The following is a 27152-nucleotide window of genomic DNA, read 5'->3' on the forward strand; positions in this document are numbered from 1 at the left end:
ACAAGTCCGGGATCATCACTACGTGGCGTGAAGTCGATTTCAACTTGCTCGATGTGCCCATAATATGGTTTGAGATGCCTGGAAGCGGTTAGCAGAGACTTGATACAACTTGCTGTTGTAGACTCACCTGTAGGCTTCGGCGTACAACCGCGGCCAGCTTGCAATGCTGCCATTGAGTGTGCGCATATGGATAAGATCCCAAGTACCTGCTTTGAGCTCTTGGGGCCACTCTGATTCAATATCCCTTTGTAAGAAGGTGAGATTGGAGGGGATGCTAACGATCTGTTAGTGTGGATGACTTGGGTAGAGGAAGACAGCATAAGCTCACAATTCGGGTTGGATCAAGTTCAGATCCATGCCAACGTGTCTGCCACGTGGGTATTTGCTTCATTACGAAATTAGTACTGAAGCATAAATGAGGTGACCATGAGATGTGAGCAACTTACTCGGCCATCTCGATGGTCCAGATGCCCGTGCCACAGCCGAGATCAAGAATTGATGGTTCTTCTACCGCGACCGGGGCTTTGTGCAGGAGTTCCTTGCGAGCAACCAAGCAAAACTTGTGAAATATGTCTAGGCGGTCTTGCTCATCCTTCACGTCGAGTGGTTAGTCAATCATGTGAACGGATGGACGCGAACTTGGGACCTCTCAACTTACTGCATCAACGGGGAACATGTAAGCACCCTTTTTGTTGGTGCCATACCATCGTCCATTTTCCTGGTACACTTGTGTGTTTTGCTCATGTTGTTGTGATGAGCCGGTGCCGCTGCGGGCGGTGTTAGTTGGGCCGGCTTGGTCATCAGACGCACACAGGAAACTCACTTATAGGAGGACCTTGATGGCTGGGATTCCATCGCCATCCCGCTGTGAATCATCCCAATCCAACAGCTTCCGGATGATCAAAGAGAAAACGGGCGGTAGGTCGCGAATATGAGTATACGGTTGCTATTTGAAATGTTGGAAGTGTGCCAGAGCTGGAAACATGAGGTTAGAAGACCAGAAACAAGATATTTAAAACCGCCGAGCACAGTGATCCATACGGAATCGGACAGGCCACTGGTTGGATTAGCTGAACTTTATCGTGGACACGAGCACGAGTGAGGGACGAGGGCATATCTCGTGGAAGCTTCTCAGACACGGGCCCGCCACAATTCCTATGCAGTCACTGGCGGCTAAGAATATGGGACAACTCACCAGTAGCAAATGATCTTTTTGAAGCCAACATTCGCCGTGGTGCCGGTAGAAAGTGGTACGGTGAGCGATGTGTGTGTGGTTTTTTAAGCTGGAAGGAATGCGATATAAGATGATAAAGAGCGGTAAATTAGCTGAACCAGCGCGCGGTTGCAGGAGCCGTGGCACTGCTAGACGATTTGAGATTGCAGTTGTTGCGGATGACACCCGACTGTTCAAGAGGGTGGGTGGAGCAAATAGAATGGAAGGAAGAAGCTCTTGGACCGGTGTGGCAGGGGGCGCGTGCCTTATTAACCTAAGCAAAGCCACCAGAAGGCGCTACGTCGCAGTGGGTGGTGCGGGAGCCGGGGGGGCTGACGGACAGGATGAACTGCCTGCACCGGGCATGGAGCAGGGGAACCAAAAAAAAGCAATGACAGAACTGTCGGGTACATAGAATGGAACTTGGCCTTGATGATCTTGTCAATATGTCTGCTTTGTCGTTTCCTTCCAAATTCTACTCGTCTACTTTTTCTGGGGGATCAGGGTATCGCGGGGACCCCTAGCTCGGTTGCAGGAGCTGCCCGGAGGGATGTGTCGGGGGTCGGGTGGGTTAGGTGGTAAAAGTAAGGGTGTGGGGTTGCAAGCTCCCAGGTAGAAGGTCCCGAGGCCATATTAATACCCTGCCTACCCTGCCTACCTAGGTATGGAGTATTATTTCTACCTATGTTTGGTTCCCGTCAAGGTACCTGAGGTCCTGTTGTGATGATTCTTGGAGAATACCTACGAGATGCGCACTGTCAAAGTTGCCACCTCTCTCCATCGTTCACGTTTTCTGTTGCACCGTTCCAGCGGTTCGGGTTTGGAAGTAGCCCCTCTTGCGGGCGTCTCCATCGCTCCCGCTCCCGTATCCGGCACTCCAAGTTCCAATGTGCGTAGACACCTCCTTGTTTTCACCAATGCCCGCTGACGTGCCGGCGGCAACTCCGCTTCTTTCTTCATTTTGTTTCAGCGACTCGACCAACCGAGTAACATCGCCAAGCATGTGCATGGCGCTTCACCAGCAGACCCGAGGTGGAGCGGCTGGCAACCAACAAAGCAAGGCTCCAAGATTCTTGTATCCATATCCCACAAAACTATCGCCATCAAGATGAATAAAGAACGTTGGCTCCCAGCCTGTCGGGTCAGGCCATCTGAGAACTTTGAACGAGTTGTAACAAAGACGGCTCAAAAGTTCCCAGATCCGAAACCACAACTTGGTCGCCCACCACCATGATCAGTTCACCGGGCCGCCGCTTGCGGATGGCGCTGTTTCCAAGACGACAGATTGACGTGTTGCGGTTTCCTTATCTCGGATAAACGCACTCACTTCTGCACTTCTGAGAGAAAGCGCGTAACGAAGTTGGGAAGCTGCTGGCTGGCCAGGTGCGCAGTTTAATCAGGTTTCCAAACAGAGTTGCATGCAACGTGGGCTGGAACCATGCCATCATGATGCGTTCCAGCTCCTCACCACTCACCCACTCAGATCATCGCGGCCAAATTTCCGATGCCGCTTCTTCTTCGCGCCATTTCGGAAGCAAGCCTGCGAGGCTGCAAGAGCAGGTACACACCTGCATGTTTCAAGTCGTCCTCGACATCTCCGCTCCATCCCTTGCTTCAGCTGCCTATTTCCCTTGGCATTCTCTCATCCGATGCCCTGAAGAGGGTTCACCCCAATCTCACCGAAGCCCAGACGGTGGGAGTTGAAGGTCCTCAAAGGGAATCAAGGCCCGGTCAGCTGTCCAGGGCCGCTTTTGTCCAACGTTGTTCGCTCCGAAGTTGGCGTTTCCAGCGGTTGGGGGCACCGATTGTTTTTCCCCTGCTCCTGCTGGGCTCCTGTCAAGCGGCCAGCGCCGCCCCTGACCCTAGCTGCCTGCGCAACCAACCTCTTCTTTTGATTGGTTACCGACCTGTCGGGTCGTCCCACTTTTTCTTCCCTCTCCTCCAACAGCGAGACATGAGTGGCATGGGAATGGCTCCCTGACCTCTCTCTCTCTGTCTCAAGCAATCAGCCCAGTCAATTTGCTTCCCACTCGGTGGATGTCATAGACGCGTGAACCCTGAATCACGGACTGGCGCGCTTCACCGACGACCCGCGGATTCCGTCGGAATTGTCTCCGAAAGCTGTGCGCTCTGAGGTTTGTCCACTGGGGCTACCTGTAACCTGGTATGCCCTCACCTCTCGGTCCCGAACCAATTAGCATTGGCTAACTAAGCGGCGTCAGGGCAGGAGATTCATTGCGTCGTAATAAACCTGCTTGGTCTGATGAGCCCCTCACTTCTCACCGGCCGAGCCTACACTAGAGGCGGCGCTGGCGGCCCAGGATGGTCAGAAGAGCACGAAAGAGTGGGGGAGTCCTGCATCTTGTATATGTGCAAGTTCGGCATGTGTTCTGCTATGCTGACCGCCTTTTCTATTACTTGCAGCTGCAGGGTGAAGCGAGGCCCTTCGGGGGTGTAGACCTTGTTCTCAATTCAACAGCGTCGTCTCGTAACTAAACCTGCCGAGCGTGTTGTACCATCGCCCCGAAACTTCTCGGCATAGAGAAAATGACGAATCAGCTTGAGTGGACATATTCCTGGGCTTGGCCTGGAAGCTCCTTTCAACGGTGTTTCCACTGGCTCGGCTCCACATTTCGCGGCTCCTATCCATTAGACGACAAGTATGAAAGTATGAGAGATGCTTGTCCACCAATTCTGCGCGACGTGATGACAAGACTACTGCACCAAGAATAGCAAACATGGTAGGTGAGGTGTGGCAGTCACCCTCCATAAAGGCTGAACAACTAACCAGATGCCAGAGAATGCGTCCACAGAGGCAACCCCGGGCCGAGACGTCGCCTGCCTTCGGGGTCTCTTCCCACACCCAGTTTATGCCGGTCTCCCAAGCCATCACACCTTGCCAGGGGTCGACCGCTCCACCGGGTCATATCTCTATCTCGAGGTCGACATCTTGGAAAATCAACCTACTAGTCATATCCGCATGACATGGCGGCGCGGTGCCGTCACCAGACTCACATTGCCACCTGTTGGTTCTTGAACCGTGGAACTAGTGGCGGCATGGTTGACTAAACCTGTTGATTTGGCGATTCAGCGAGTAGGGAAATAATAGACTGGCACGGGTAACCAACAGGACATGCCCGGTGAAGTGGTGTTGGGGGCCGGGCCCAGTAGTCTGGGTGGTTAGATTGCCCGCCGTTATGCCAGATTGGGGCACAACAGCGTCTTCCCCCCGCTCTCCCCCCCTCTCCATGCTGTAACACAGGAGGGTGGTGTGGGAGGGTGGGAAGCTATCTTCTGGCGATGGATGGTGTGGTGGAGTCTGCATCAGCAGTTGGGCCAGTAGATTCAGCGATTCTGCTTTGGGGAAGGCTCTTTGTGGGTAGGGTAGGGTAGGATGGTCCAGGCTGGGACTAACACTGCGCTCTATTTCAGTTTAGGGGGGAAGCTCGAGCCCAAGGTAGGTACACAGTGTTACTGACATACCGATATGCAAAGTACTTTGCGGTACTTTCTTTGCCCTTCTCGGAATATCGACGGCCACTCGGATGGGATGGGAGGCTGCCTGGACTTGCGCTGTACACTGTGAGAGGTGACACTCGTTACTGGAAAGTACGAGGGGCGGGCATGACGAAGGTTGTGCGGTTGCCGACGTGCCACAGAGCCTTGTAAGGTTTCGAGGCGTTGTGACGGGTAGCTACGAGGTCAATGTATTCCCATACTGTCCGGGATGTATGTGACCACATCTTGTGTGGACGTGACTCGGCCGGCAAAGGAGCAAGCTAAGACCAGCTTCGCCTCGGTGAGGCACTGGAGGGCCTGTTGCTCTAGCTCTTTATTTTGGCCAGAAAGAAATAAAGAGGACGAGGTGTGAGCGAGTGACTTGGACGGATGGTCACATACCTTACTCATAATATGCGGTGTAGTTGCGGTCTTTGCTGGCTTGGACGGCCGTTTGTCTGTCTCACTCTGACCTTCTTTTTCTTGTGATACCTACCGGGGAAACCGGAAGTTGAAGAATGAATGACAGGTGGTGTCGCACCAGTAAGCACCTCGGGGGCAACCAGCCGGTGAGAGTTTTGATGTGAGGCTCACAGGCCTCAGGCCGGTTTTTCTCTGCAGGTTTTGCGGCGGTTGAGATGCCAGATCGGTCGTCATTCGGGGAAAGATTGAGCCCAGCCCTTCACAATCTGATTCACTTGACGCGATGTTTGGCTTCATGTTCAGTTGGGAGTCGAGACACTCGCTCTTTATGGATCGACCTTGACGGGCCGATACATGTTGTGATTTGAGACTTTCGACTGGATTTGTTTTTTGGAGTGGGAAGATCATACTGATCACATGCCATAGATGACTCAAATGTCGAAACTGGGGTACCATAATACCATAGCTTTGGGAAGATGTTGAGTTTGCCTTAGGCTTGTGGCTATCCCTGGTTTGAAAACTAGAAGTAACAACGTTTGTCTAATTAGCGGCGATCCCGAGAAATGTAGATATTAGCGGTGATCGGGAGGAGGTTATCATATGATTATGTAGGTATAAATTGTTTGTGCGTTCTTTCCTCGTTGATTTAATTCTTTCTATGCTGTTCCGTTCTCCATCGCTTGCTCCTTCCTCAGTTGGTAACCGGGGTGTAACTCAGGGCAGGCACTTAAGGTGCTCTTTCCCCAGCCACCTGCTGTTTTCTACTGACGTAATGGCCCTTCCTGGACTCACTAGTTTTCCAATCCATTGACTATGGAACTTGATAAGTAAACAACTTTGTTGTTATCGAGAATAGAAGCAGCTTGTAATCGCCAGACATTCGTAGTCACTCTCCCACTTCAAGATAAAGAGCGTGATCAACTTCCGCAATGTTTTAGAACAAGGAATACAAAAGTGGCATCTGACTTCACTCATAGGCAGAACACGGCATCCAAGCTTGGATATGGATAGACATCTTTCTACTTCGTCAAAATTGTGTCTCAACACAAACCATGCACTTGTTCTCAGTTGCTATACAAGGTGACCTGCATAACCTCTACTCTTTCACAGGTACACCTCCTACTCCTTCCCCTTCTTCTCCCCAAAACCCTCTGCTTCCTGCCCACCACCAGGTGCCGCCCCGTGCAGCACTTGATCATCATGAACCACGTACAGGCCCATCACCTTCGGCCCCGGATAACTCCTCCTCGCGTGGACGACCCACCAAGCCATTGTGATAACCACCACCCCAGCCAGGATAACAGAGTTGTAGTTCATAATCTCGGCGTTGGTGGGGAGGGCGTAGGGGAAGCAGTAGAAGGTGTCGAACAGAGTGATGAACAGCACGGCTAAGATGTTGATGACGAAGCCAGAATTGCCGAGGTGGAAGGGGCCCTTGGGGAAGTGTTTCCGACCCGTCAAGACGTTGGCTGCAAAAGGGATGGCGTAGGAGACGGTGGTGAGGATTATGAAGGAGCCGGCTAGGTTCAGGAAGGCCACTTCCGAGCCGAGGGGGATGGCGCCTATGCCTGTGGCTATTATGGCTGTGGGGTGTTACCTAGTGGACGGTGGAAAAAAGGGATGTGATAGAGAGAACTTACCAACAAACAACGTCGCCGGCACTGGGCAGCTGAGCCTTTCGTTGACCTTGCTGAACAGTGACGACAAGGGCACAGCATTATCCCGAGCCAGAGCCCAGTAGATCCGAGAATTGGTCAAGGTCGTGCCAATGCAGCAAAGCATCGAGGCACACCAGATGATGAACAGCAACCCGAACGTTGCCCCCAGGTTCTGGTTCCCTTCCCCATCAGCAGTCGCCTGAAGGTAAATATCCACCAACGGGTAGGTGTTAATCCCCCCTTGAAGGATCCCAAGGTCGGTAATGGCGTAACAAAGCGCAATCGCAAAGCAAAAGGCATCTGTTTTGATCAGTCAGCCTCCATCACAAAACAAACGTCTCAGGAAAACGCACACAAGAACCCCAACCCAATCTGCAAAGCGATAGCAATGGGCAAATCCCTCCTCGGATGCGGCAGCTCCTCAGCCATATGCGTAATCGCATCTGGCGTTCCCACCGTAAAAGCCCCATTAAGCACTCCCAGCAAAAACGCCACCCCTCCCTGCCAACCCGTCAGGTTGTTCTCGTCAAAACTCCCCCAGACGAAATAGTTACTCGCCCGCTGCTTTGGCATGGCGGCCAAGACGATAATCGTGACGATCCCGCCCACAATCACAAAGAACATGCCCGCGTTCTGGGTGTACGGCAGGAGCTTGTTGCCAAAGATGACGGTCGAAATGCAAATCCAGAGAACGAGGAGGTAGGCGATGTAGACGTGCCAGGGCTCGAAGGAGTAGGTGTCGCGGTGGTAGATGACGTACATGCTGACGGTGATGTTGGCCGTGATCTGGACCAGGGCGGCGAGGTCGAACATCCAGCCGTAAAAGTTGATCCAGCCGGTGAGGAAGCCGAGGAAGCGGCCGTGCTTGGGGCCGCCGGCGATGGTGGCCCAGTGGTAGACGCCTCCTGCTGTTGGGACGGAGGAGGCGAGCTGGGGGATGTTAGAGTGCTGTCTTGGAGGTTATGGCGGAAGAAAAGGGGGAATACCTCTGCTAGTCCTAGGCCGATGAAAGTGTAGTAGAAGAGGGCTACGATCAGCCCGAAAATGAGGCCTGGTGGGCCGCCGTTTACTGAGACAATGTTAGGTTATTGCATTTGAGTTGGTGATGATGAGGACATACGTATAGAGACCGAAATGGATGACCCCAACGCTACCCAGGCATTGTCAACCGTTACTGCGATCCCTGCCAACCCCAAAAGGCTGTACTGCCTCTTCAGCTGATCTCTGTACCCGGAATGATTGACAACAACTCCATTCTCAACCGCAGCCACCGTCTCGTCCTCTGATCCGCCATCTAATCCGTTCTTCTTGGGTAGTGGTTCACTGTTTGGGTCGGCCATGGTGTAAAACTGAGATATTGTCTTCAACTATGTACCATAAAGTAAACCACCAAACGGGAAACTTTTGAATACTTATCAATACTTTGCAAACACCCGCAGCCAACAATGCCAAAAAGCGATGAAATCACAAAATCACAAACGAAAACCTCTCTCCCTCCATGGTAGAGAGATAGTGGCCAAATCATAAGCACCGTAACTCTCTACCCTCAATCCATTGGTTCAACCAAAAGCCATATGGCAGGCAGATAGATAACAAGCGCCCAAAAATGGGCGTTGATAAGAAATGTCGAAGGATCTAAAATGCCGTAACAGTGATGGTAACATAGCGCTCTCCCTCTTAGATGTGAGTGGTGGTTCGAAAGCGCCTCAGGCAAGCTGTGCTGCATGTAGCTTGCAGCCAACGGCATGGGTTCGGAGGTAGGCCGGGGATGAGCCTATTGGGTGGTTGCGTTATCGGATGTGGCTCTTTGGTTCTCGTCATCTATCGGCGGATTGCTCATTGTCCCTGGGGAAAGCCTCATGGGCGTGGGGTAATATGTAATTTGAGGCTGAGAGTTGTCAATGTTGAGGGTCGGTCCGCCCGAGTATGTTCTTAGATGGGATTGAGTGGGAGATGTTGCTTTCATGGTAAAGCCATTCATTGGCTGTATGACAGGTGCAATCACATAAAATAGCCGAGTAATTGTGTCTGAAGGAATGTATGATAATGACCCGATTGATGCTGTAACGGTTCGAGTGCGGCATCTGTGTATCAGTGAAGTGGGATGATGCGTCCCTGCAGTTTGTGTAACCAATCATCCAGATATGCATCTCCAATCCACAACGCGAGGATCAATTGGTTGTTGAATGTGTACCTACGATATTGGCTGTGAAGACCCGAAGAGCAGGAAGTAAAGCTGGACCAGAGCCATTGGTATTAACTGACTTCCGTACCTAGTATGTTAATGTCATAAAATTATCCGTAATTCACCTAGCAGGAATATGAACCATGAAGTTGTCTGCTTCCCCACATCCCGTTGTGGCAATGGCACAGCTGGGGCAGGGTGCCATTGCATAAACCTTTATCAGATTGGACCTTCCAATCACCACTGCTATTGCAAGACTGTATCGAATTTATAAGTCAGCAGTGTTCCTCTCACATCTGGGACACTGTCTCCAGCACCCATTTGCGCCGTTCCGGACAAACTACTGCACGTCATAGATAACGGCTGCCAAACGTGGGGTACTAGTTGTTCGACAACGGCGACAAAGCTTACTGCGAAGAAGGTTTCCGCGGAGACGAGAATGTATGAACTTGCAATGGAAATGTCTGTAGAGTTCTTCGGTAGCTCTTCCGCTCTATCCCAGGTATAAGCCTACTAACCATACTAATAAAAAAGCAGATAACCTCCCATATCGATACCGACCATTAACCCTGGAAAATGCATGCCCACGCACGACCGCCCACAGCAGAAGTGGAAAGCAGAAAAATCACTGCTTGGTGCTGTCGTCCTCGCGGCCCCATCTCGCCGACTCATCGCCCTCTTGCCATTCTTTTTCGACATAGCCAAGTTGGCGCTTCACCTGCTGAACGGTCTCCTTGTCGCCAGTATTTTTGCCAACGTTGTCACTAAATGTCCCTGTTAGCCACATTTCATTGGGCCACCAAGACTGATACTGACCTGATCTTGATGGCGGGCCTACCTGCCGCTGAGCTCAGCTTGATGACAATGTTGAGAGGCGTCGACTTCTTTCCGGTCGTTGTGTGAACGAAATCGTTGGTCAGGAATGTCCCAACACCAAATGTGGGCTGGAAACCCGCTTCCTCTGATACTTGCTTGTACTCCAAGCACCGGTCAATGTTGAGAGAATCGGAAAAGACAATGACCTTCTTGTCATGAATTCCCTGCTCATCATAAAACTTGCGCATAACCTTGACGAAAGTCTTGGGGTCTCCTGAGTCCTGTCGGACACCAGTGAAAACATCGGCGTATGTCTTTTCAGTCTTGGCCGGCTTGGTGGCCGAGGTCACCGCCGAGATGAAGGAATCAGCAACACTGGGCTTGCGGTCCGTGTGCTGGGGAGCCGGCTCTCCCAGATGTCTGACGGGTTTGCTGAAAGCCTTGAGAAACTCGGGAGTACCAAAGGTGTCGGTCAAAGCAATGCCGAGAACACCCTCACCGAAGCATTCAACCCAGCGGTAGAGAGCCTCCTCGGTAGAAAGTGTGTAATCACCGACGATAGCAGCAGTACCCATGAACCATTCGTGAGCGACGGTGCCCACTGGGGGGATGCCAAAGCGCATGGCAAGGTGAACGTTGCTGGTCCCTGACAGCTTTCCAGACCAGCCCTTCTTTCCCGCTTCCTTGCTGGCCTTGGTCAGGCCTCTGAAAACCAAAGCCTGGGTGTGATAGTCTCTCCGTCGACGGGTGCCGAATTCTGAAAACACACAACCGGCCTCGAGCAGGCGCATACCCTTCTCAAAAGCCTGCTCCTCTTGCCCATCATACGTCCAATCGGTATCCATAAACTTGAAATAGGCTTCAGAGGTCAATGCCAACAGAGGGATTTCGTACAGAATCGTTTCCAGCCAGGTACCGTTGATCTTGATGTCCAACTCTCCAATGTCGTCCTCGGAACCAGTGTCCTCGCTACCTGGCGAGAAGGTGGTTGTTACTTGCTCCCTCGGCCGGAGGCGGAATTCGGAGAGAAACTCAAGATATTCAGAGGTGAAATATGGGCAGTGCTGCTTGAGGTACTGGAGCTCCTCAGCTGACAAGGAAATATTGCCAAGCTTCCTGATCTGCTCCTCGAGCCAGTTGAAAGCCTTCCGTGAGAGCTTCTTCTCGGGGGTTCGGTTGGTGAAAGCATAGGTGACTGGTACATCTTTGTAATGCTTGAGGACGGCGCATTGCATCGTCAGCTTGTACAAATCTGTATCCAGAAAAGAGATGACACCCTCTGGGTAGGGTGAACCGCTGTTGAAGTTAATCATAGTGTATGATGACTTTTGTTGCTACAGGAAAGACTGAGATAGGTTGGGTTCTGGTGGAAAATTGTGTGCTTCAAAAACAAGCTTCCTAGGTAAGAAGGTAGGTAGGTCCACAGGCAGGTGACCGTTCAAGAGAGACTGAAATATGCGGCGCCTCTTGGCTTTTGAAACGTGTAGGCTCTAGGAGGCGTTGGGTGGCTTGGTGAAATTGACAATGATTCAGAAGGACAGAAGAGAAAAGTAAGAGAACTAGCAATCTCTAGGTTGTTTGGCTGCCTCTCAACCTCCGTTTCTCTCCAACCTCTCGACAGAATGCCTCGGTGTGTGGACGATGACACAACCCCTCCAAACGGGAGCGATTGCAGCGTGGGGTTGGTGGGCACGGCATGTTTTCCGAACAATTTACTGGCACGAGTGTCACCTTTGTGATCCATGTTTTCTGTAGCACGGTCGGTGGTGTTGAAAGGCCCACTTGGAGTGCACGAACCACAGCTTAATTGACTGACCGACTTCACCGACTGGGAGCTTGGCTAACGGATTGAAGCGGCAGAAAAAAAAAAGTTCACAGGCAGCTTCACTGGTCGCGACAGAGGAAAGCGCCCCGCCAAATAGCAGTAACCCAAAGAAAAACAGAATTGTCAACCAACTCAACCAGCTGCGCGCGCCGAGATATACACCTTTTTTTCTTACCTTTCCCCTCGCCGACGCCCGAGGCCGACGACCAAGTCGGAAAAATGGATATCCACCGGTGCCGTTTTGTGCAATATCCTCCCCAAGCCATCAATTCCGTCGCCTTTACACATTCCTTGCTTCCCTCGACCAGCGCCGGCAAGAAATATCTACAGAAACATGTCCAGGTCCGGCTGGCCATAGGAAGGGCAAATGGCGACATTGAGATCTGGAACCCCGCCAATGGCGTGTGGCATCAAGAACTCGTGATTCCTGGGGGTGAAGACCGCAGCGTCGATGGCTTAGTCTGGGTTACGGATCCTGATGAGGAGATGACTGATGGCAAGATCATCTATGGAAAATCGAGATTGTTCAGCATTGGGTACAGCAACGAGATCACCGAATGGGATCTGGAAAAGGCCAGAGCCAAGGTACACGCGAGCGGGCAGCACGGCGACATCTGGTGTCTGGGTGTCCAGCCACTCCCCAACAAGGCGACTGTCAACACCAGCCGGAAGCTTGTCGCAGGCACCGCTGATGGCAACCTGGTTCTCTACTCGATCGAGGACGGCGATCTCAAGTTCGAGAAGAGTTTGATCAGAACACCTTCCAAGAAGGTCAAGTTTGTCAGCATCACCTTCCAAAACCGAAACGTCGTCGTCGTCGGCTGCTCCAACAGCACAATATGCGCATATGATATCCGGAACGGGGAGCTGGTGAGACAGATGTCCCTGGGCGCAGATCTTTCGGGAGGTCCTAAGAGTATCATTGTCTGGGCTGTGAAGTGCCTTCCTAATGGCGACATCGTCTCAGGCGACTCGACCGGCCAGGTGCGCATCTACGATGGCAAGACCTATACTCAGGCGCAAAGAATCCAGAGTCACAGCCAGGATGTCCTGAGCTTGGCTGTTGCCTCTGATGGATCCAAGATCTTCTCTGGCGGCATGGACAGAAAGACCTCGGTGTTCATCCAGGTTCCTGGGCAAAACCGCCGGTGGAGCAAAAAGTATCACAGGAGATATCACACGCATGATGTCAAGGCGATGGCTTCTTTCGAGGGCAAGGGCATGAGCGTGCTGGTATCTGGCGGTATGTTTTGATCGGATAACCGTTGCCCCGAATTGCAAACTGACAAGATCATGATAACAGGTCCCGACGGCAACCCCGTGGTGATGCCCTTGCGCATGGCCGGAAACGAGAACCATAGAACATTGCCTAATCTTCCACAAGCATCTGCCGTGGAGAGTGCTCCTAAGGCGCGCTTCATGCTCAGCTGGTGGGGGAACGAGGTCCGACTCTGGCACCTGCCCAGCCCAGCCCAGCAAATCCTCCACGACGCGTCCGCCACACAAAACTTCACCTCGCAGAGCCTGCGCAAGAACCGCAAGCTTCTCGCAAAGATCTTGGTCAGGGGCGAATCTCATATTTCATCCGCCACCATCAGCGAAGATGGTAAGCTCCTCGCTGCCGCCACCTCTACAGACATCAAAGTCTTCCAGCTCAATTACGCCACTGGCCAGCCACTCGAGATCAAGAAGATCGATCTTGATACTTCTGGCCAAGGCGCGTCCAAGGTCCAGATTGCGCCCAACAAGCAATGGATCTCGTGGGTTGAGGATGGAAGCAAGGTCATGATCGCCAAGGTTCAACCTACCGAAGACGGCAGCTACACCATCTCGTCTCCTTCAAAACTCGCCCGTCTTAGACGTCAGATCTCCAAGAACCTCCTTCTTGGTGGGCTCGGCAACTACAACAGGAACATCACCCAACTCACCTTTTCCCCCAACAGCAAAATGCTCGCCGCTGCCGACTTGGCCGGGTACATGGACACCTGGGTATTACGCGTCCCCGGGGACGCCCCTTTGACCAACGGCACGACGACGGCCCACCACTCTGATGACGAGGCCTCATCCGATGACTCTTCGTCAGACGAGTCCTCTTCTGAGTCCTCGGCGGACCCCAACGCGGAGCGCTGGACCCGCAGCCCCAACGCCCGTCTCCTTCCCAAGCTCTCCTCTGTCCCTGTGGTGTTGTCGTTTTCTCCGAGGGATGATTACTCCCTCTTGGTGGTGACCATCCAGAAGCAGGTCCTTGTGTTCAGCGCCCTCCAGGGGGTGCTGTCCGAGTGGTCGAGGAGGAACACGTACCCCAAGCTCCCCGAGCGGTTCAGGATTACGAGGGACGTCATGAAGGGCGTTGTCTGGCAAGGGGAGAGGATCTGGCTTTGGGGTGTGAGCAGCTTGTTCATGCTGGACTTGTCTAGAGATTTGGAGTTTGCCGAGGGTGCGACTGTTGTCAAGGGGAAGAAGGACAGGTCCAAGAAGAGGAAGAGGGTTGACGGGAGCGGTGCGGGGGGGAAGATGGAAGGGAGGGAGGTGATTGGGCCGCAGGTGGTGAAGAAGATGGTGCATGGGGAGGATGGGGAGACGAGGTGGGAGGAGATGGAGCTGGATGGGGAGGATGACTGGGCGAGTACAGCTGGGGGGAGTGAGTTTGAGGATGATGAGGAGGAAGGGGGTGAGCTGATGAAGTTGAGACAGGGGGAGGAGGAACATGAGGAGGAGGAGGGGGCTAATGGGACTGTGGCGGTTGCGGAAAAGGACAAGAAGGCGAGGTGGTGGTTTACGTATCAGTTCAGGCCGATATTGGGGGTTGTCGGGCTTGGGGAGGAGGAGAGTGAGATTGCTGTTGTGGAGAGGCCGGTGGAGGCGGATGGGGGTAAGGAGAGGTATTTTGGGGAGGGGGAGTGGGAGAGGTGAATGTGAGGAGGCTTACGACGACGTTGAGGGGGTAGTCTTGGACATGAGCCGGGTGGATTGTCCAGATCTGGTGAAGGCATTGCGATAGGTTGCCTTTACGGTCAGAGGACAGTGTGTGGGATTGCACAAGAGATGTAGATGGTTTCTGTAAATAAATGGCTTTCCGAGTTTCTAAAAAGATGGGAGTTTTATGTAATGGAATAATCGAGCTGGTTAGATGGTATCTGTTTGGTGTGCGTGATGTAGAAGATGGCGTGTTGGTATGCTTTGATGCAGGTATTTCATTCAATGTTGATGATACTGCCAGTCAGTCACATCTTCAAGTTCTGTTGATTTGTCTGTCTGACCTCAAGCAAGCACACAAATCAACTACCTATCTACCTTATCCCTGGGGGGGGGGGGCAGGACAGACATTAGTGGTGTCTCCCTCCTCCATCATTTCCATCCTCTGAACTACTCTAATACCTCCGAAACCTCACATTTCCCACCCCCACACTGCCTAGGTACCTTGTAGCCGTCGGGGAGCCGGACGATCAACATCCCCCTCGGCCTTTTTTCTTCCCTACTAGTCGTAGATGGAGAGAGGTAGGTATGTATCACAGCATCTCTCGGTTCGAACTTGAGCAACCTAGGGAAAAGTATACCCGCTTCATCAAGTGGACTAGGTAGGTCTAGAACAACCAGAGCAAGGTAGGGAGGGAGCGGTGGTGTCAAAGGATAAAAGCAGTAGTATCACCGTGTACTGCAGGTCGGTTGTCTGCTGATAATGGGGCATCATCATTCAATCGTCTTCCACGTATTACAACAACGGTCGAGGTGGTGTCACTGGTTTGTATGTCTACGTTGCGTAGGCATTTGCCGGCTTGTCCGAGACATTTTTATTCAGTACAGTAGACATCATCTCGGCCGGGTGAACAAGCTACTTGATCTGAATTCGCCGTCTCCAGGGTCCGTAGGTTTGATCTCCATCCTGAGAGTATCCCTCAAGCAGGTGAATAGACCATCTTTCATAAACCTATCCATACTCCCTGACCGGGTCAGGCCGGAGCGAGGAGGCTCACATCCGAACAAGCAAGCAGCAGGCCCGGGTATGTAAGATGTTCCTTTTCCGGTCTTAGTGCCACGACGAGGGGGGAGGAGGCTCTTGAGCCAAACGAGTTGGTTGGTTGGTTGGCTGGCTGGGTCGGGTGGGTTGGGAAGAAATTTCAGAGAGACGCGCGTCCTGTCCTGGCCATTGCTTGTTCACTGACTGTGGGTTTGCTTGATGGCTTCTTGATCCAGTTTGGGGTTGCGGCCTGGTGGGGAATGTTGGAGCCAAGAAGAGGTTAGGAGCGAGTTTGGTTGTTGGTGGAGAGTTGCGTACAAGGAGCGGTGTTGAGTTCTCAAGTCTTGATCTTGCTGTGTTACTGAGAAGCCAGGTAGAGCTTCGGGCGGTGTCTTTGATCATGTTGGTGCTGCTTTGGGGTTCGGGTCCTTCTGAAGCCCTCGACAGCAAGTGGTGGCCGAAAGGAGCATCTGGATGACCGAGCTCGAAATGAATGATTAACCTTCCACGTATGAACCTTGATATGACCGAGATCGAGAAGGGGAGACGTGGTATAGCGGCCCGAACGGGAGCACGGGATGTTAAAGGAGACGTACGAGCCGTTCATACCGAAACTGGACCGACAGCTCTACGCTCATCATTATGAGATGACACCGGGCAATCTGCATGCCAGTCATATCAACCCCAAAGCCAGGAGACTACCGCTCCCGTGTCCCCCACGAACAATATAACCATCCTGATACCTTCCTGTGCTATTCGGGGAGGTTTGGGATATGGCCCCTGCCCCAAATCATGTGTCAGGTTGCAAGAGGTCGTCCACGTAAGACACGGTTACAAGCGTGCTCCTAAAGGGGAGCGGTCGAGTCTGCCGGGTGCGTGGGCCATCGAACGGCTTCTTATAAAGTGACAAAGTGCCAAGACCGAGACTAATCAATCTGGATTCTGCAACGCCTACCCATTGTCTGCCCGGATTTTCGAGAGCGGAGGGGGTTATCAAGACATCCGAAACAAGAGAAAGATCACAGGAGATGGCTGACACAAACAGGTTGTTGTGGCCCTAGACGACCTCGGCAACGAATGAGCGACGTGCAGTGGTCTGGAAGGCGTAGAAGGCTGGCAGGCTGGCAGACCAGAAGGCTGACGAGATGGTTGATTCATCATGTTGTCTGGCTGTCTGGGGAGTAAACGGCGTGGCGGCCATCTGCAAAAGTCAGATGAAGAGGGTCAAGGCGCCGCGTAATCGCTGCCCTGAACGCCACTGCAGACACACCCCTCTCTAGCCACAGTGTTCCCGGCTGGCTGGGCCTTCTTTCTTACACTGTGTTGACGACTTGGTTCCAAGTGAGCGCTGACCAGTATGATCCTCTCATGCTCTGCTGCCCCAAGTTATGTTGGAGATCAACGTATTCGTGTAGGCCTCATTGCGACCTGTGGAGCACAAGAACGGTTGATCCATGCTGCTAATGTCTTTCGTTTCTCGCCGTCTCCTGACTGATTGATGACCGGACTGGTTCGGGGACACTGGAAGTCGTCAGTGCTGGTCCATGCTTGAGTAACCTCGAGGAGGTCATTCGATGGCTTTTTTCATCCCGTTTGGGGAAGGAAGTTTTGGTGAGTGGCAACAAGGCGTCAGCTCATGTTGAATCGCCGTGTCAGCAGTCGCGAGTCGAGAACAGATGAACTATAGCGTCGAGGAGGTGGAAAAGATCAAATGTTGGATATCACATTGTACACTCATGATCCTGGCTGGCACAGTGTGCCGGGGAGCGGCTCTTGTTAGGTAGTGGAGGCAGCAAGGCCAAACGGTTGCTAAAAGTGTTGACGCCTTTTTGCCTGTTGCTTCAACCGCCCAACAGTAAATGATCAGTGAGGATATCACAGAGTGCTTGGCGGTATTAATAGTACGGGACCGATTCGGTTGTGTAATGTTGGACACCTGCACACACAATGGACAATGGCATTCGGATTCGAGATGACCATTCTGGAATCTACAGCTGCTTGATGAGAAGGAAGAAAGAGTCGGAAGGACCGTGATTGGCTGGACTAGATCTCCCAGCCACAATCGGGAAGTGGGTAGAGGCTAATAAGCCACGCCTCGTCATCCTAGACTGTGGATCATCTTCAGTGTCTGACTGCAACCCAGCGACAAGCGAGGCGATCATCTGTTGTTCAGTTTCCGGAGGATTTCGAGAGGGAAAGTGTAGATATATAGGAACGGGGAAATCGTAACGAAAAATGACTCCGTTCCGAATGGATGGACCCTGATATTTGGCAGCGTCTTGGTGTTCTCTTGGGTGATGCTTGAGGCGGAGGCCGATGCGTGTGCAAGACGTCTTTGGGGCGGAGGGATCTGGCAACGGCCGTTGATTGGCCCGGGCGTGGGTGAGAACGCGCGTCCAGTCCAGTCTGGCACCCAAGACGCCTCTTCTCCGTGCGTCCCCCTCCTCCCTCACTTGCTGTTTGTTCCCTAGCGCAGATGCCAGATGCATCGACACCCCCTCGGCAGAAGACATTTGACTCTTGAGCATACGTACTGCAGTCTTCGTAGTAGTGTAGAAAAGGCAATCCTCTGATCTGAACAGAACCAGACCAGGCGGCCCGAAAGGGGAAACGAAATCGTTTATGTACTGCCACGCAACACTCGGAGTGTGCGATTAGGAGGGCCATACGTATGCCAGCCATCCATTACACACACACACACACACACACACACACACCCACGGTCTCCTTCCCCACCCCCATCTGCACCTCAGCTTTATCCCCCTTGTCTCCTCCGGGCCACCCTCTGGCTCCCGCAACCCTGTCTTTTGTCTGCCTGGCCCTCCGCCATCTTCAAACCAATCCGTACCTACCCTACACATCTCCTCGTCACTCCCAGAGCCTGCGAGGCCTCTTCCTCGAACTGCTCAAACCACGAAACCGCATCCGCTCCTGTTCCGACAAGGAGACGCCTGGTTGTCAAACAGCGAGGTCTAAAGGTCGACTATAGTGGGTGAAGAAAGGAGGACGACATTAATACGTAGCAACAATTCGCAATCCGCAATTAGGCGCCGGGAAGGAAAGACCAACACCACCGGCCATCATCGAATTCTCTACCTCTTCACGACGACAACATTTGCTACAACGTACGCCCGAGACGAGGAACGGGCAACGAGACAGAGACGCGTGCCGTGTGTACGACTGGTCCACGAAAGCGTGGCGATATTTGGACGACGGTTCAGCAAACGATTGCGGGCTGCTGACGTTGCTGGGAGCCTGAAAGTGGATAGTAGTCAACACTACCCCCCTTGATTGCTGCGCACTCGTTATAACCGTCATTCGCACATTGGGCGCTGCTTAGAACCAACTACAGCTATTGCACTGTCAAACGCGTCTTTGCACAACGGCTGCGACACACCTCCGTCGCCGAGACTACATCATGGCTGCCGACCGGGGAAGTGCCCCTCCGGGCTCGGGCCAGTTTGGGGAGGAATGGGCCCACGACCTCAGAGTTCAATTCGAGCAACTATTGCGGACGAAGCGCCTGAACGAACTTCAAACATCATCGCGGTCCGGATCCTCATCTAGGGCTTCATCCGTTGGCCCCGACGGTACCTATGCCTCGGGCTCCTCACAAGCACCTCCACCATCATACTCCGCCGTCCGAAACCTTCCCAAGGTTCCTCGAGCACCAGCGCCCAACGACGCAGCATCCATCAAGTTTAGAAACTTGCTTATCTCGCTTTCAGCGACCCCCACCAAATATGAAAACCCGGGTCTGCTCGACGAGGCTCTTCAAGTCATTCCATTGGATAGAATATACGGCGAGGCGGAAGAAGAGACTCAAGTATTGCAAGCGCAGGCTGAGAGCATGGGCGATGGGAGGAAACCAGAATGGGGCTATCAAGATTGCGTCATTCGCGCACTTCTCAGGTACGTCTCGGACATGTTCTAGGTCCCTGCCCCAAATAATCGCTAACTCGCTATCTTCTAGATGGTTCAAGAGACAGTTCTTCACATGGGTCAACAATCCTCCATGTCCCATCTGCCTTTCACCAACAGTTGCCAAGGGTATGACCCCACCTATGCCGGAGGAGAAAGCTTGTGGCGCTTTGCGCGTAGAGCTCTACCAGTGTGCCAGCCAGCATTGTGGAGCATATGAGAGGTTTCCCCGGTACAGCGACGTGTGGCGCTTGCTGCAGACAAGACGCGGACGTTGCGGTGAGTGGGCTAACTGCTTCAGCATGCTTTGCCGGGCAGTCGGTGGGCGAGTACGCTGGGTATGGAATGCCGAGGACCACGTATGGACCGAGGTATACTCGGAGCATCAGAAGCGGTGGGTTCATGTGGATGCGTGCGAGGAGTCTTGGGACAACCCACGACTTTACACGGAGGGCTGGGGCAAGAAGATGTCCTACTGCATCGCCTTCTCCATCGACGGTGCCACCGATGTTACGAGACGCTACGTGCGGAAGATGGAATGCTACAACGACCGCAGCCGATGCCCAGAAGAGGTCTTGCTTTATATATTACAAGAAATCAAGCACCTGAGGCGGGCCAACATGCCCAAAGAGGATCGGTTCCGGCTGGAAAAGGAGGACTCGAGGGAGGACCGCGAATTGCGCAGCTATGTGGTTGCGTCCATCACACAGGCGGTGACCGAGCTTGTCCCAGGACAAGTCAATACCAGCAGCCAGCGAGCAACCCCGACCAACGACGATACCAAGGTGCCTGTCTCCGCTGACCTACCCGTCCGCCAAAGTGGAAATGCCGAGTGGGTGGCTGCTCGCGGAGAAAACGGGCAACGAAATCAACAAAACCAACGGTTCCAACCGCCACATAACCAAGGACCACGGTTCCCTTAATCCATCATGGGTTTTGTTCTTCCAAACACACCAACCATTTACTCGGCGAAACAAGAAGCGCGGACCGAGGACGGATTTCGCGGCTTTCTGCAGCATGATACCCACCGTTCTCGGGCTAGCAATCTTGTCGAGCTTGCACGTCAGTCAATGAATTGTTCGAATCATCATTGCGCCACACCAAGGCGAACTAATTCCATAACGTCACGACAGACCCTCCGCGGTCAACGAAGTATTTACAACAATACACATAACCATTTTCCCTTTGTTTTATCACATTTATCAGTCATCCATCGGTCTTGTTTGAATAATCCAAGTAGCAAACAGCAGGCGTGTCGGCGCTTTGGGCAGTATGGGCGTGAGTGGGTGGAAAGGGAAAGGTGTGTGGGAAATTGGGAACTAACTACCTCTTTTATATATATACCCTCAGCAAAATGTTGGTATTTGACTGGGTGGTAGCGGCGGTTTTTTTTTTTTTTTTTTTTTTTTTTTTTTTTTTTGGTGGGGGGTGGTGGTGAAAGGGGACAGAGAGAAACATAATTTTGAGCTGGTTTTTTGTTTTTGTTTGTTTTTACACTTATGTCATGTGTTGCATGAATGAAGGTTGAATGATTGAGTTGAGGGGAATATAACATGGAGTCGTGGCGGGCTGCTTGGGAATTTTATGGGATGGAAATGGGAATAACATGGAGAGCAAAGGAGAACGAACTACCACTACTGGGAAGGCCAAAACAAAAGCGGTTGATGGAGGTGGTGATGATTGTGTGCATACTTGGGGGAAGAGAAGAGAAGCAATGAATAGATATTGCATGCTGCTGCCTACATTTTTGCTGGATTACAGTGATCTGCTCGATTGTCTATAGAGTTTGTATGTCTTCAAAGCTGACTCGGCCAAAAACCTGAGCCAAGAATTGACCCCTTTTTGGGGAAAAGGGGGGTGGAGCAAAACGCTCAGGCATTTTCAACCGTTGCCAGTGGCCGTTGAGGAACAAGTGTCAATTCAACTTGGCTACTGCCGGCTAGGATGAAGATACTGATGGCTTTCGAGGCTGGGTATCTTACCTATCTACCTATCTCGCAAATGAAGTGATAGATTGAAGCGAGGATGATCATTTAGATGGGTTCTGTTGTGGAACCGGTGACCCCCACGCTTGTGAGGCATGCCCGCGTGGGTGGTGAGAGAGTGGGTGAGTGAGGATGAGTTGAGGAGATTAACGAGGTGGAAGTGATAGAGTATGATTATGGAAGGTCTATTCCGGTTCAGGATGTCAATGGAGGTGGGTATAGGCACCTGAGCTCCCATGTGAACAGTGGCTTTATCTGGAGAGGTGTTTTTGTAAGAGTTTATGGACCATTGGGGCTTTTTCTTTGATATTATCTGCCTCCTACTTAATGGAAAATTGTGGAAGAGTTATGGGCAAGATAGGGAAGCGGAGGGAGGTTGTTTAGTACCACCAACGAAGATGGGTTCAACAAGTCATCCGGACAGTTAGGTAAGTTTTAAGTGTCTTTCTAGACCCGTTACCTATGTGAGCTGTGAAGATGTATCGACAGCTCCAAGCAAAAGACCGTTCTAGGATGTAACAACAGGTATTTAGTTAGATGGACAATCTGTTTGGGCTGCCATGTTTCGAGAAGACTATGCTCATATAGCAGCTTTTTGTAACCCTTCAAGGGCTAGCGAGTATGTATGGTCATGATGTTTGGGGTAAATGGTTAACGACCGGGTGGTGTAAGTGTTTCTGCTGTTCAGAGAATTCTCCACCAGCTAAGAACTGAGGGATGGATATCAATTGCCAAGTGACTTTTTTGACTTGTGGCTTGTTAGCACGAGTCAGGTCTACTTCGGAGTTGAGCTTGGTGCCTTAGTGATGGCTTACACCACCAACCTTGGGTCTCCTATGCCGTGATGGGTCAGGTGGCTTGGCTGGCCATTGAGATGTGTGTCCAAATCTCATTATTCCCTGGAAAGTTTGAAAGGTTCGAGAGCTACTTGCTCCAAACCCACCTGTCCCAAGCTTCTTTCCCCAGGACTACGTCTGTGACTTGACACCTCCTGACATCAGCTCAGACCACAGCAAAACGGGAATCTCGTGAATTCGGATCGAATCTCCGGCCATGGAGGAATCTCCTTCTTCCTCTTCTCTTCTTTTCTCTTATTCTTACCGTCGTCTTGCACCCGAGCGGGGAGGCACTCCCTTCTCTGTCGTCTTTCCCTCTTGCTGAAGACAATATGAAGCAGCAGGTACGTGTCTTCCTGACTATCGACGCATCCGGCATTTCAAACGAACATTTCTATCATGGCGTCATTTTGACCTACGGGCCTGTGGCCTTGTGCTGTTATCATGCGTCATCCAGAGCCAGACGTCCAATTGCGGTGATACCCTCCCAATTCACAACGACAAGAACTTCGCCCCCAACTCGTGTTACTTTCTTATTTACAAAACCAAAGCCTATTCTTCGAAGGGAATGTGAATAACTGGACTCAGCTAATCTTCTGTTCAGCAGAACTCAGCCGAAGTCGACGCGAACGTCGTCAGTGCGGCGCCTTCGCAACCGGATACCCCACAAACCAAAATCATAAACATTCACCTGGAGAGAGTTACGGGAAATGGCTATTAGTTGTGAACCGCTACCCTGATGATAATGATGCACTCGAAGTCTACTGGGCATGTAGGTTGTTCTCATCTTTCATATTTCTTTGTTTGTACACACTCATCGCCAGCACACAAGCCGGCCTGTTGGTCTTGATGTCGCGTAGCTGGGCACCTTAAAAGGTTCTTGGAAAAGGATATGCCGTCGATGAATTTGAGACAAGCTGTTGATAGATGACGATTATGACAGGCAGAAACCATGCCAGGAAGTGCCTTTTCGCACAGTGTGGCAATGACTGGTGGTACGAGTGTCCCATTCCGATACCTGCTCCTGAATGGAAAAACAGACTATGCTTTTTGCGCAGACGGAGGACGAGTCACGAGAACGGGAAGCAGAACTTCCAAACAATGACCTCAGAAAACTCCTCGAAAGAGAGCGCTGCAAGAAGAAAGACCTGCCATTTAATGAGTATTTACACTGGGTTGCCCAACCCCCTGAGGAAATAAGTAAAACGGCGCAGCATGCCCGATGGGGTTAACTAACAGCCCGCCTGGCCCACCGGACCGGCTGAAGGTGTTCGGAGAACTGGAGTTTGCAAAACAGCGTGAAAGAGAGCTCCAGGCAAGGATTGACGCCATGAGTCATGAGATATCTTGTGAGATGTCTTGGAGAAAGCATCAGCTCGAGACAAAAATTAAAATGATAGATGAGTTGGAAGTCTTGGTACGGAAACTGTGTTAGAAAACCAGACCGGCTTTTGTTCCTTGAAGGAGATTAGAGTCGGCGAGGAGAAAGTTATGGAGCTGAAGTGTGCTGAGAAGGAGGCTAGGGAAAAGATTAGGGTGGCCAATGAGGATGTTGAGAAAGGTGAAGGAGGAATTGAAGTGTCACAAGGAGAAGGAAACCCAGCTGTTGGATACAATCAAGGCTTCGGAGGAGGAGAAGTCCGCACTGCTATCCATATACGAAGACTTTGGCAAGACCTTGGACTCTTCTCGAGACACCGGCAAGCGGAGACGGACAGAGGGACCGGACCACTGACTGGGCTTAAAACTGCCCACACGGACAGTGAACAGATAGCTGATATTAGCAAGAAGCTTCGGTTCAATTCTGCGCGCTGTGTCTTGAGGATAAACGGAGCGAGTAAAGTATGTTTTGAGCAGGCCCCTTTGCTTGATCATGCTGTGGTACATATCTGGATGAGGTACCCACCTAGGTTTGCTCATTCTTTCTTTCGTTTCCACCGAAATGCTATTATAAGAAGCAAGTCAACGATTCTTAAATGAACTTTTAGGTGTCAGATCGTATCATCCAACGGTGATTCCACAGTGCATCTTGAATGTTGGTTACAGGTTGAATCACGACAAACAAAGGGTGATGAAAGGAACGATGATATGTGAAATATCCTACATAAATACATCGCCTTCGTAACTCCTCAATAAGTTGACGCGTAAAAGAAATCTCTCCCCATATATCCCTGTGTATGCCCAGTTCTTTTTACCCAAAAAGAATCCAAATATTAAAACCCATACCCGAGACATCATAGCAAAGGAAATCCTGACCAGATCAAAACCATCAGTAATAATCCCCATCACCAACCCTCCTCTCCTTCCTTCCCCTCAAACTCCCAAACTTCCTCTTCAACTTCTCCCCCAACCCCCCGCTCGCCCTCCCACTCTTACTCCTCTCCAACCCCCCCCGATACGACCCCTCCTCAACAACCTGCTCCGGCAACATGGCCGTCCCCTCCTCATTATCAACCACCCTCTGCCTCTGCCTCACCCCCCCATCCTTCTCTTCACTCCCACTAGCCATCAAACCCCTCTGAGAAGGCTGCTGCATCTCATAAGCACCCCCCTTCCCATCCCCACTAATACTCCTAGCCAAATACCCCCCCCTCTTCTTAGCCACCCGCCTCCTTTCCTCCTCCTCAGCAGCCCCAACCCCAGAATACCAACCCTCCCCCTTCCCCTTCAAATCCCCCTCCCTGTACTCCACCCCAGGCCACCTCTTATACGCGCCCCCACCCGCACTTTGTTCCCTCATCAAATCAGCCCCCTCTTGATACTCCCCCATCCTCCTCCCCGTCATAACATCCCTCTCCCCAGGCGGCACAACCGCCGTCCCCTGCAGCGGCACATGCTTCGTCAAGCTGTCCTTTACATACTCCACCGGCGTAGCCTTGATCGCCTCCTCGTTGGAGGATTTGACCGCCTCCAGGGGAGAGTACTTCTTGTTGGTGTTGTACGGGATCAGCGTGGGGTCATACGGGCCAGGGTGGTGGTAGGGGGAAAAGGGGGAGGACTGGTCCAGCTGGTCTATTGGGTCGGCAAAGGGACGGGCGTGGGAAGAGGTGGGGCGGACGTGGCGGTTGGCGGCGCGGTGGGAGGAGGAGAGCATAGCTAGGGGACGGTGGGATTGGTCTCCTGGGTAGCGGTCTTTGAGGCGGAGGGAGTTGCCGCGGCGGATGGGGAAGGATTCGTCTGATGGGGGTGGTGGGGGGTGGTTGAGGGAGGAGGAGCGGTTGCGGGTGGTGGTGGTGGTGGTGGAGGGGAAGAACTGGTTGGACATTTTGCTGGGGGGTCTGGGGGATGTTGGTGTGGAAGTTGCTACGCTGTTGGCGCGGGAGAGGATTGTGCCTTGGGACCAGTTGCGGTTGTGGCTTGGTCTGAGTGGAATGGCTGAGCGGGTGGATAGGGTGCGGTCTGCTCCTGGTGGTGAGGGCGGGAGTTGCCTGTTCAGACTGAGACTGCTGCGGGTGCTTCGGATGCTGCTTGTTCTGCTCAGGAGACGACGGAGAAAAGGCTGTTCTTCTTCGTCACCTTCGGTATAAGATACGTTCCTGGTGTGCTGAAACTTTCGTCGGATGCTGCCAACTGCCGAGCGGGTTGGTGTTGTTGGCGACTTTGTTGAAGCTGGTGGCGATGGTGGCAGGGGTGTAAATCTTGTTGCGCAAACCTGGCTTGGTTCAGGCTCATATAGTGGCTCTAAGAGATATTTTGAAGCCTATGTAATTCTTCTATTCAGTATTCTGTTCAAGATTTTGTTCAAAAGTCGAAATCTCATGTTGAAGCTATTTATTAGGGCCCGGAGTTGGTATCAAGGAACTTGGAAGTGATGCCAAGGAAACCCGAGAGTGACGCAAGTGTAGGTCAGGATCGTCACCGTCCACGAAAACCAAGCCGTCAGCACAGCAGCTGCCGCTGACGCCATCCTATGAAAAGACCTCACGTATAAGACCAAAACCCCCGAGCTTCCGGAGGGTTTACCCACTCATCTCGCAGACGGAAACGAACTGAACATCGAAAAACAAGCTTACCCATTGCTTGTCTCCTGGCAGGCCATATTCATCCCTGCCAAATTCGTCCAGCGTCTTCCCAGCTGGCATTTTGGCGACAAGGGCGCAAAGCTGGTAGGCGGGTCTTGGGAGCTGTTTCAGTGGGGTCTTGGGTCCGTGTAAGTGGGAGGTGAATATATTTCCAGATTGGGTCGAGATGTGAACCAAAGAACAAAGAAGAACAGTGGAATGATGTAAAACACACAATGAGAGTCTTATATCGACCAGATTCCTAGATACACACAAAGAACAAGAGGAAAAATGCAGACAACGCTGTGCGACCAGGTGTCCTTATGATCATTTTTCCAAAGCGGCCTTCTTCGGCAGGAGAAACGGCGCGCGGGGCCTCTCCCTCCTGCAGTAGTTCCAGACTCAAAACAGCCATGTGTAACCTCTGGATTCTGCTGCAGAAGAAGGACCTCGCCTTTGGTAGTAGACGTCACCAGACTTAACTAGCCAGGGGATGCAACGAACAGGCGGTCCAGACCTGAGCTCCAGACTGGTCCAAGCCAAGGGATCGTCAGCGTGATGCCCGGGATAGGCAACGAACTATTCTTCAACTTCACCCAGACTTCTGCACCATCTCCCATATTATGCGTGATATGGCCCGTTATCAAACTCTTCATGCCGGTCAGCCCACCTATACATAGGTCTTTCATACTACCCGTCGACGAGTGGTGACGCCCTTGAATATGCTAAAGGCAGTTGGTTTGAGACTGTGATTGGTTGGGGGACTCAAAACTGTAGACGAACTGGCCAATGGAATCCGGAGACAAAATCCGCCAGATGGTCGCTGCCTCCGC

The 27152-nt window shown here is 52.1% G+C and overlaps 6 protein-coding genes across 6 annotated transcripts; 2 read left to right on the forward strand and 4 right to left on the reverse strand.

The window, feature by feature from the left end:
* Nucleotides 1–442: 442 nt before the first annotated feature.
* Nucleotides 443–1858, reverse strand: QC763_0002960 (uncharacterized protein; the record flags this gene model as incomplete). Its single annotated transcript, XM_062905076.1, has 4 exons — nt 1196–1858; nt 824–1057; nt 659–767; nt 443–592 (listed from the first exon to the last, which is right to left on the reverse strand). The coding sequence occupies exons 2-4, from the start codon at nt 874–876 to the stop codon at nt 443–445; spliced, it is 312 nt and encodes a 103-aa protein (XP_062769671.1). The 5' UTR covers nt 877–1057; nt 1196–1858.
* Nucleotides 1859–6050: 4192 nt separating this feature from the next.
* QC763_102310 (uncharacterized protein) lies at nt 6051–8132 on the reverse strand (the record flags this gene model as incomplete). The annotated part of the gene is made up of 5 exons (XM_062906785.1): nt 6051–6717; nt 6775–7092; nt 7146–7722; nt 7779–7861; nt 7913–8132. 5 exons carry the CDS (start codon nt 8130–8132, stop codon nt 6254–6256), a joined length of 1662 nt encoding a protein of 553 aa, XP_062769672.1. The 3' UTR covers nt 6051–6253.
* Nucleotides 8133–9602: 1470 nt separating this feature from the next.
* On the reverse strand, nt 9603–12005 carry NPT1 (nicotinate phosphoribosyltransferase; the record flags this gene model as incomplete). Its single annotated transcript, XM_062906786.1, has 2 exons — nt 9794–12005; nt 9603–9741 (listed from the first exon to the last, which is right to left on the reverse strand). The coding sequence occupies exons 1-2, from the start codon at nt 11104–11106 to the stop codon at nt 9603–9605; spliced, it is 1452 nt and encodes a 483-aa protein (XP_062769673.1). The 5' UTR covers nt 11107–12005.
* Nucleotides 11638–14754, forward strand: UTP4 (U3 small nucleolar RNA-associated protein). Its single transcript, XM_062906787.1, has 2 exons — nt 11638–12861; nt 12922–14754. The coding sequence occupies exons 1-2, from the start codon at nt 11838–11840 to the stop codon at nt 14529–14531; spliced, it is 2634 nt and encodes an 877-aa protein (XP_062769674.1). The 5' UTR covers nt 11638–11837; the 3' UTR covers nt 14532–14754.
* A 3422-nt stretch (nt 14755–18176) lies between these two features.
* On the forward strand, nt 18177–21263 carry png1. Its single transcript, XM_062906788.1, has 2 exons — nt 18177–19488; nt 19550–21263. The coding sequence occupies exons 1-2, from the start codon at nt 18995–18997 to the stop codon at nt 20418–20420; spliced, it is 1365 nt and encodes a 454-aa protein (XP_062769675.1). The 5' UTR covers nt 18177–18994; the 3' UTR covers nt 20421–21263.
* A 3144-nt stretch (nt 21264–24407) lies between these two features.
* On the reverse strand, nt 24408–26768 carry QC763_102350 (uncharacterized protein). Its single transcript, XM_062906789.1, has 2 exons — nt 26332–26768; nt 24408–26018 (listed from the first exon to the last, which is right to left on the reverse strand). Exons 1-2 carry the CDS (start codon nt 26398–26400, stop codon nt 24588–24590), a joined length of 1500 nt encoding a protein of 499 aa, XP_062769676.1. The 5' UTR covers nt 26401–26768; the 3' UTR covers nt 24408–24587.
* Between the last annotated feature and the right edge of the window lie 384 nt (nt 26769–27152).

Source organism: Podospora pseudopauciseta, chromosome 1 (assembly GCF_035222475.1).
Source record: "Podospora pseudopauciseta strain CBS 411.78 chromosome 1, whole genome shotgun sequence".
Taxonomy (NCBI): Eukaryota; Fungi; Ascomycota; class Sordariomycetes; order Sordariales; family Podosporaceae; genus Podospora; species Podospora pseudopauciseta.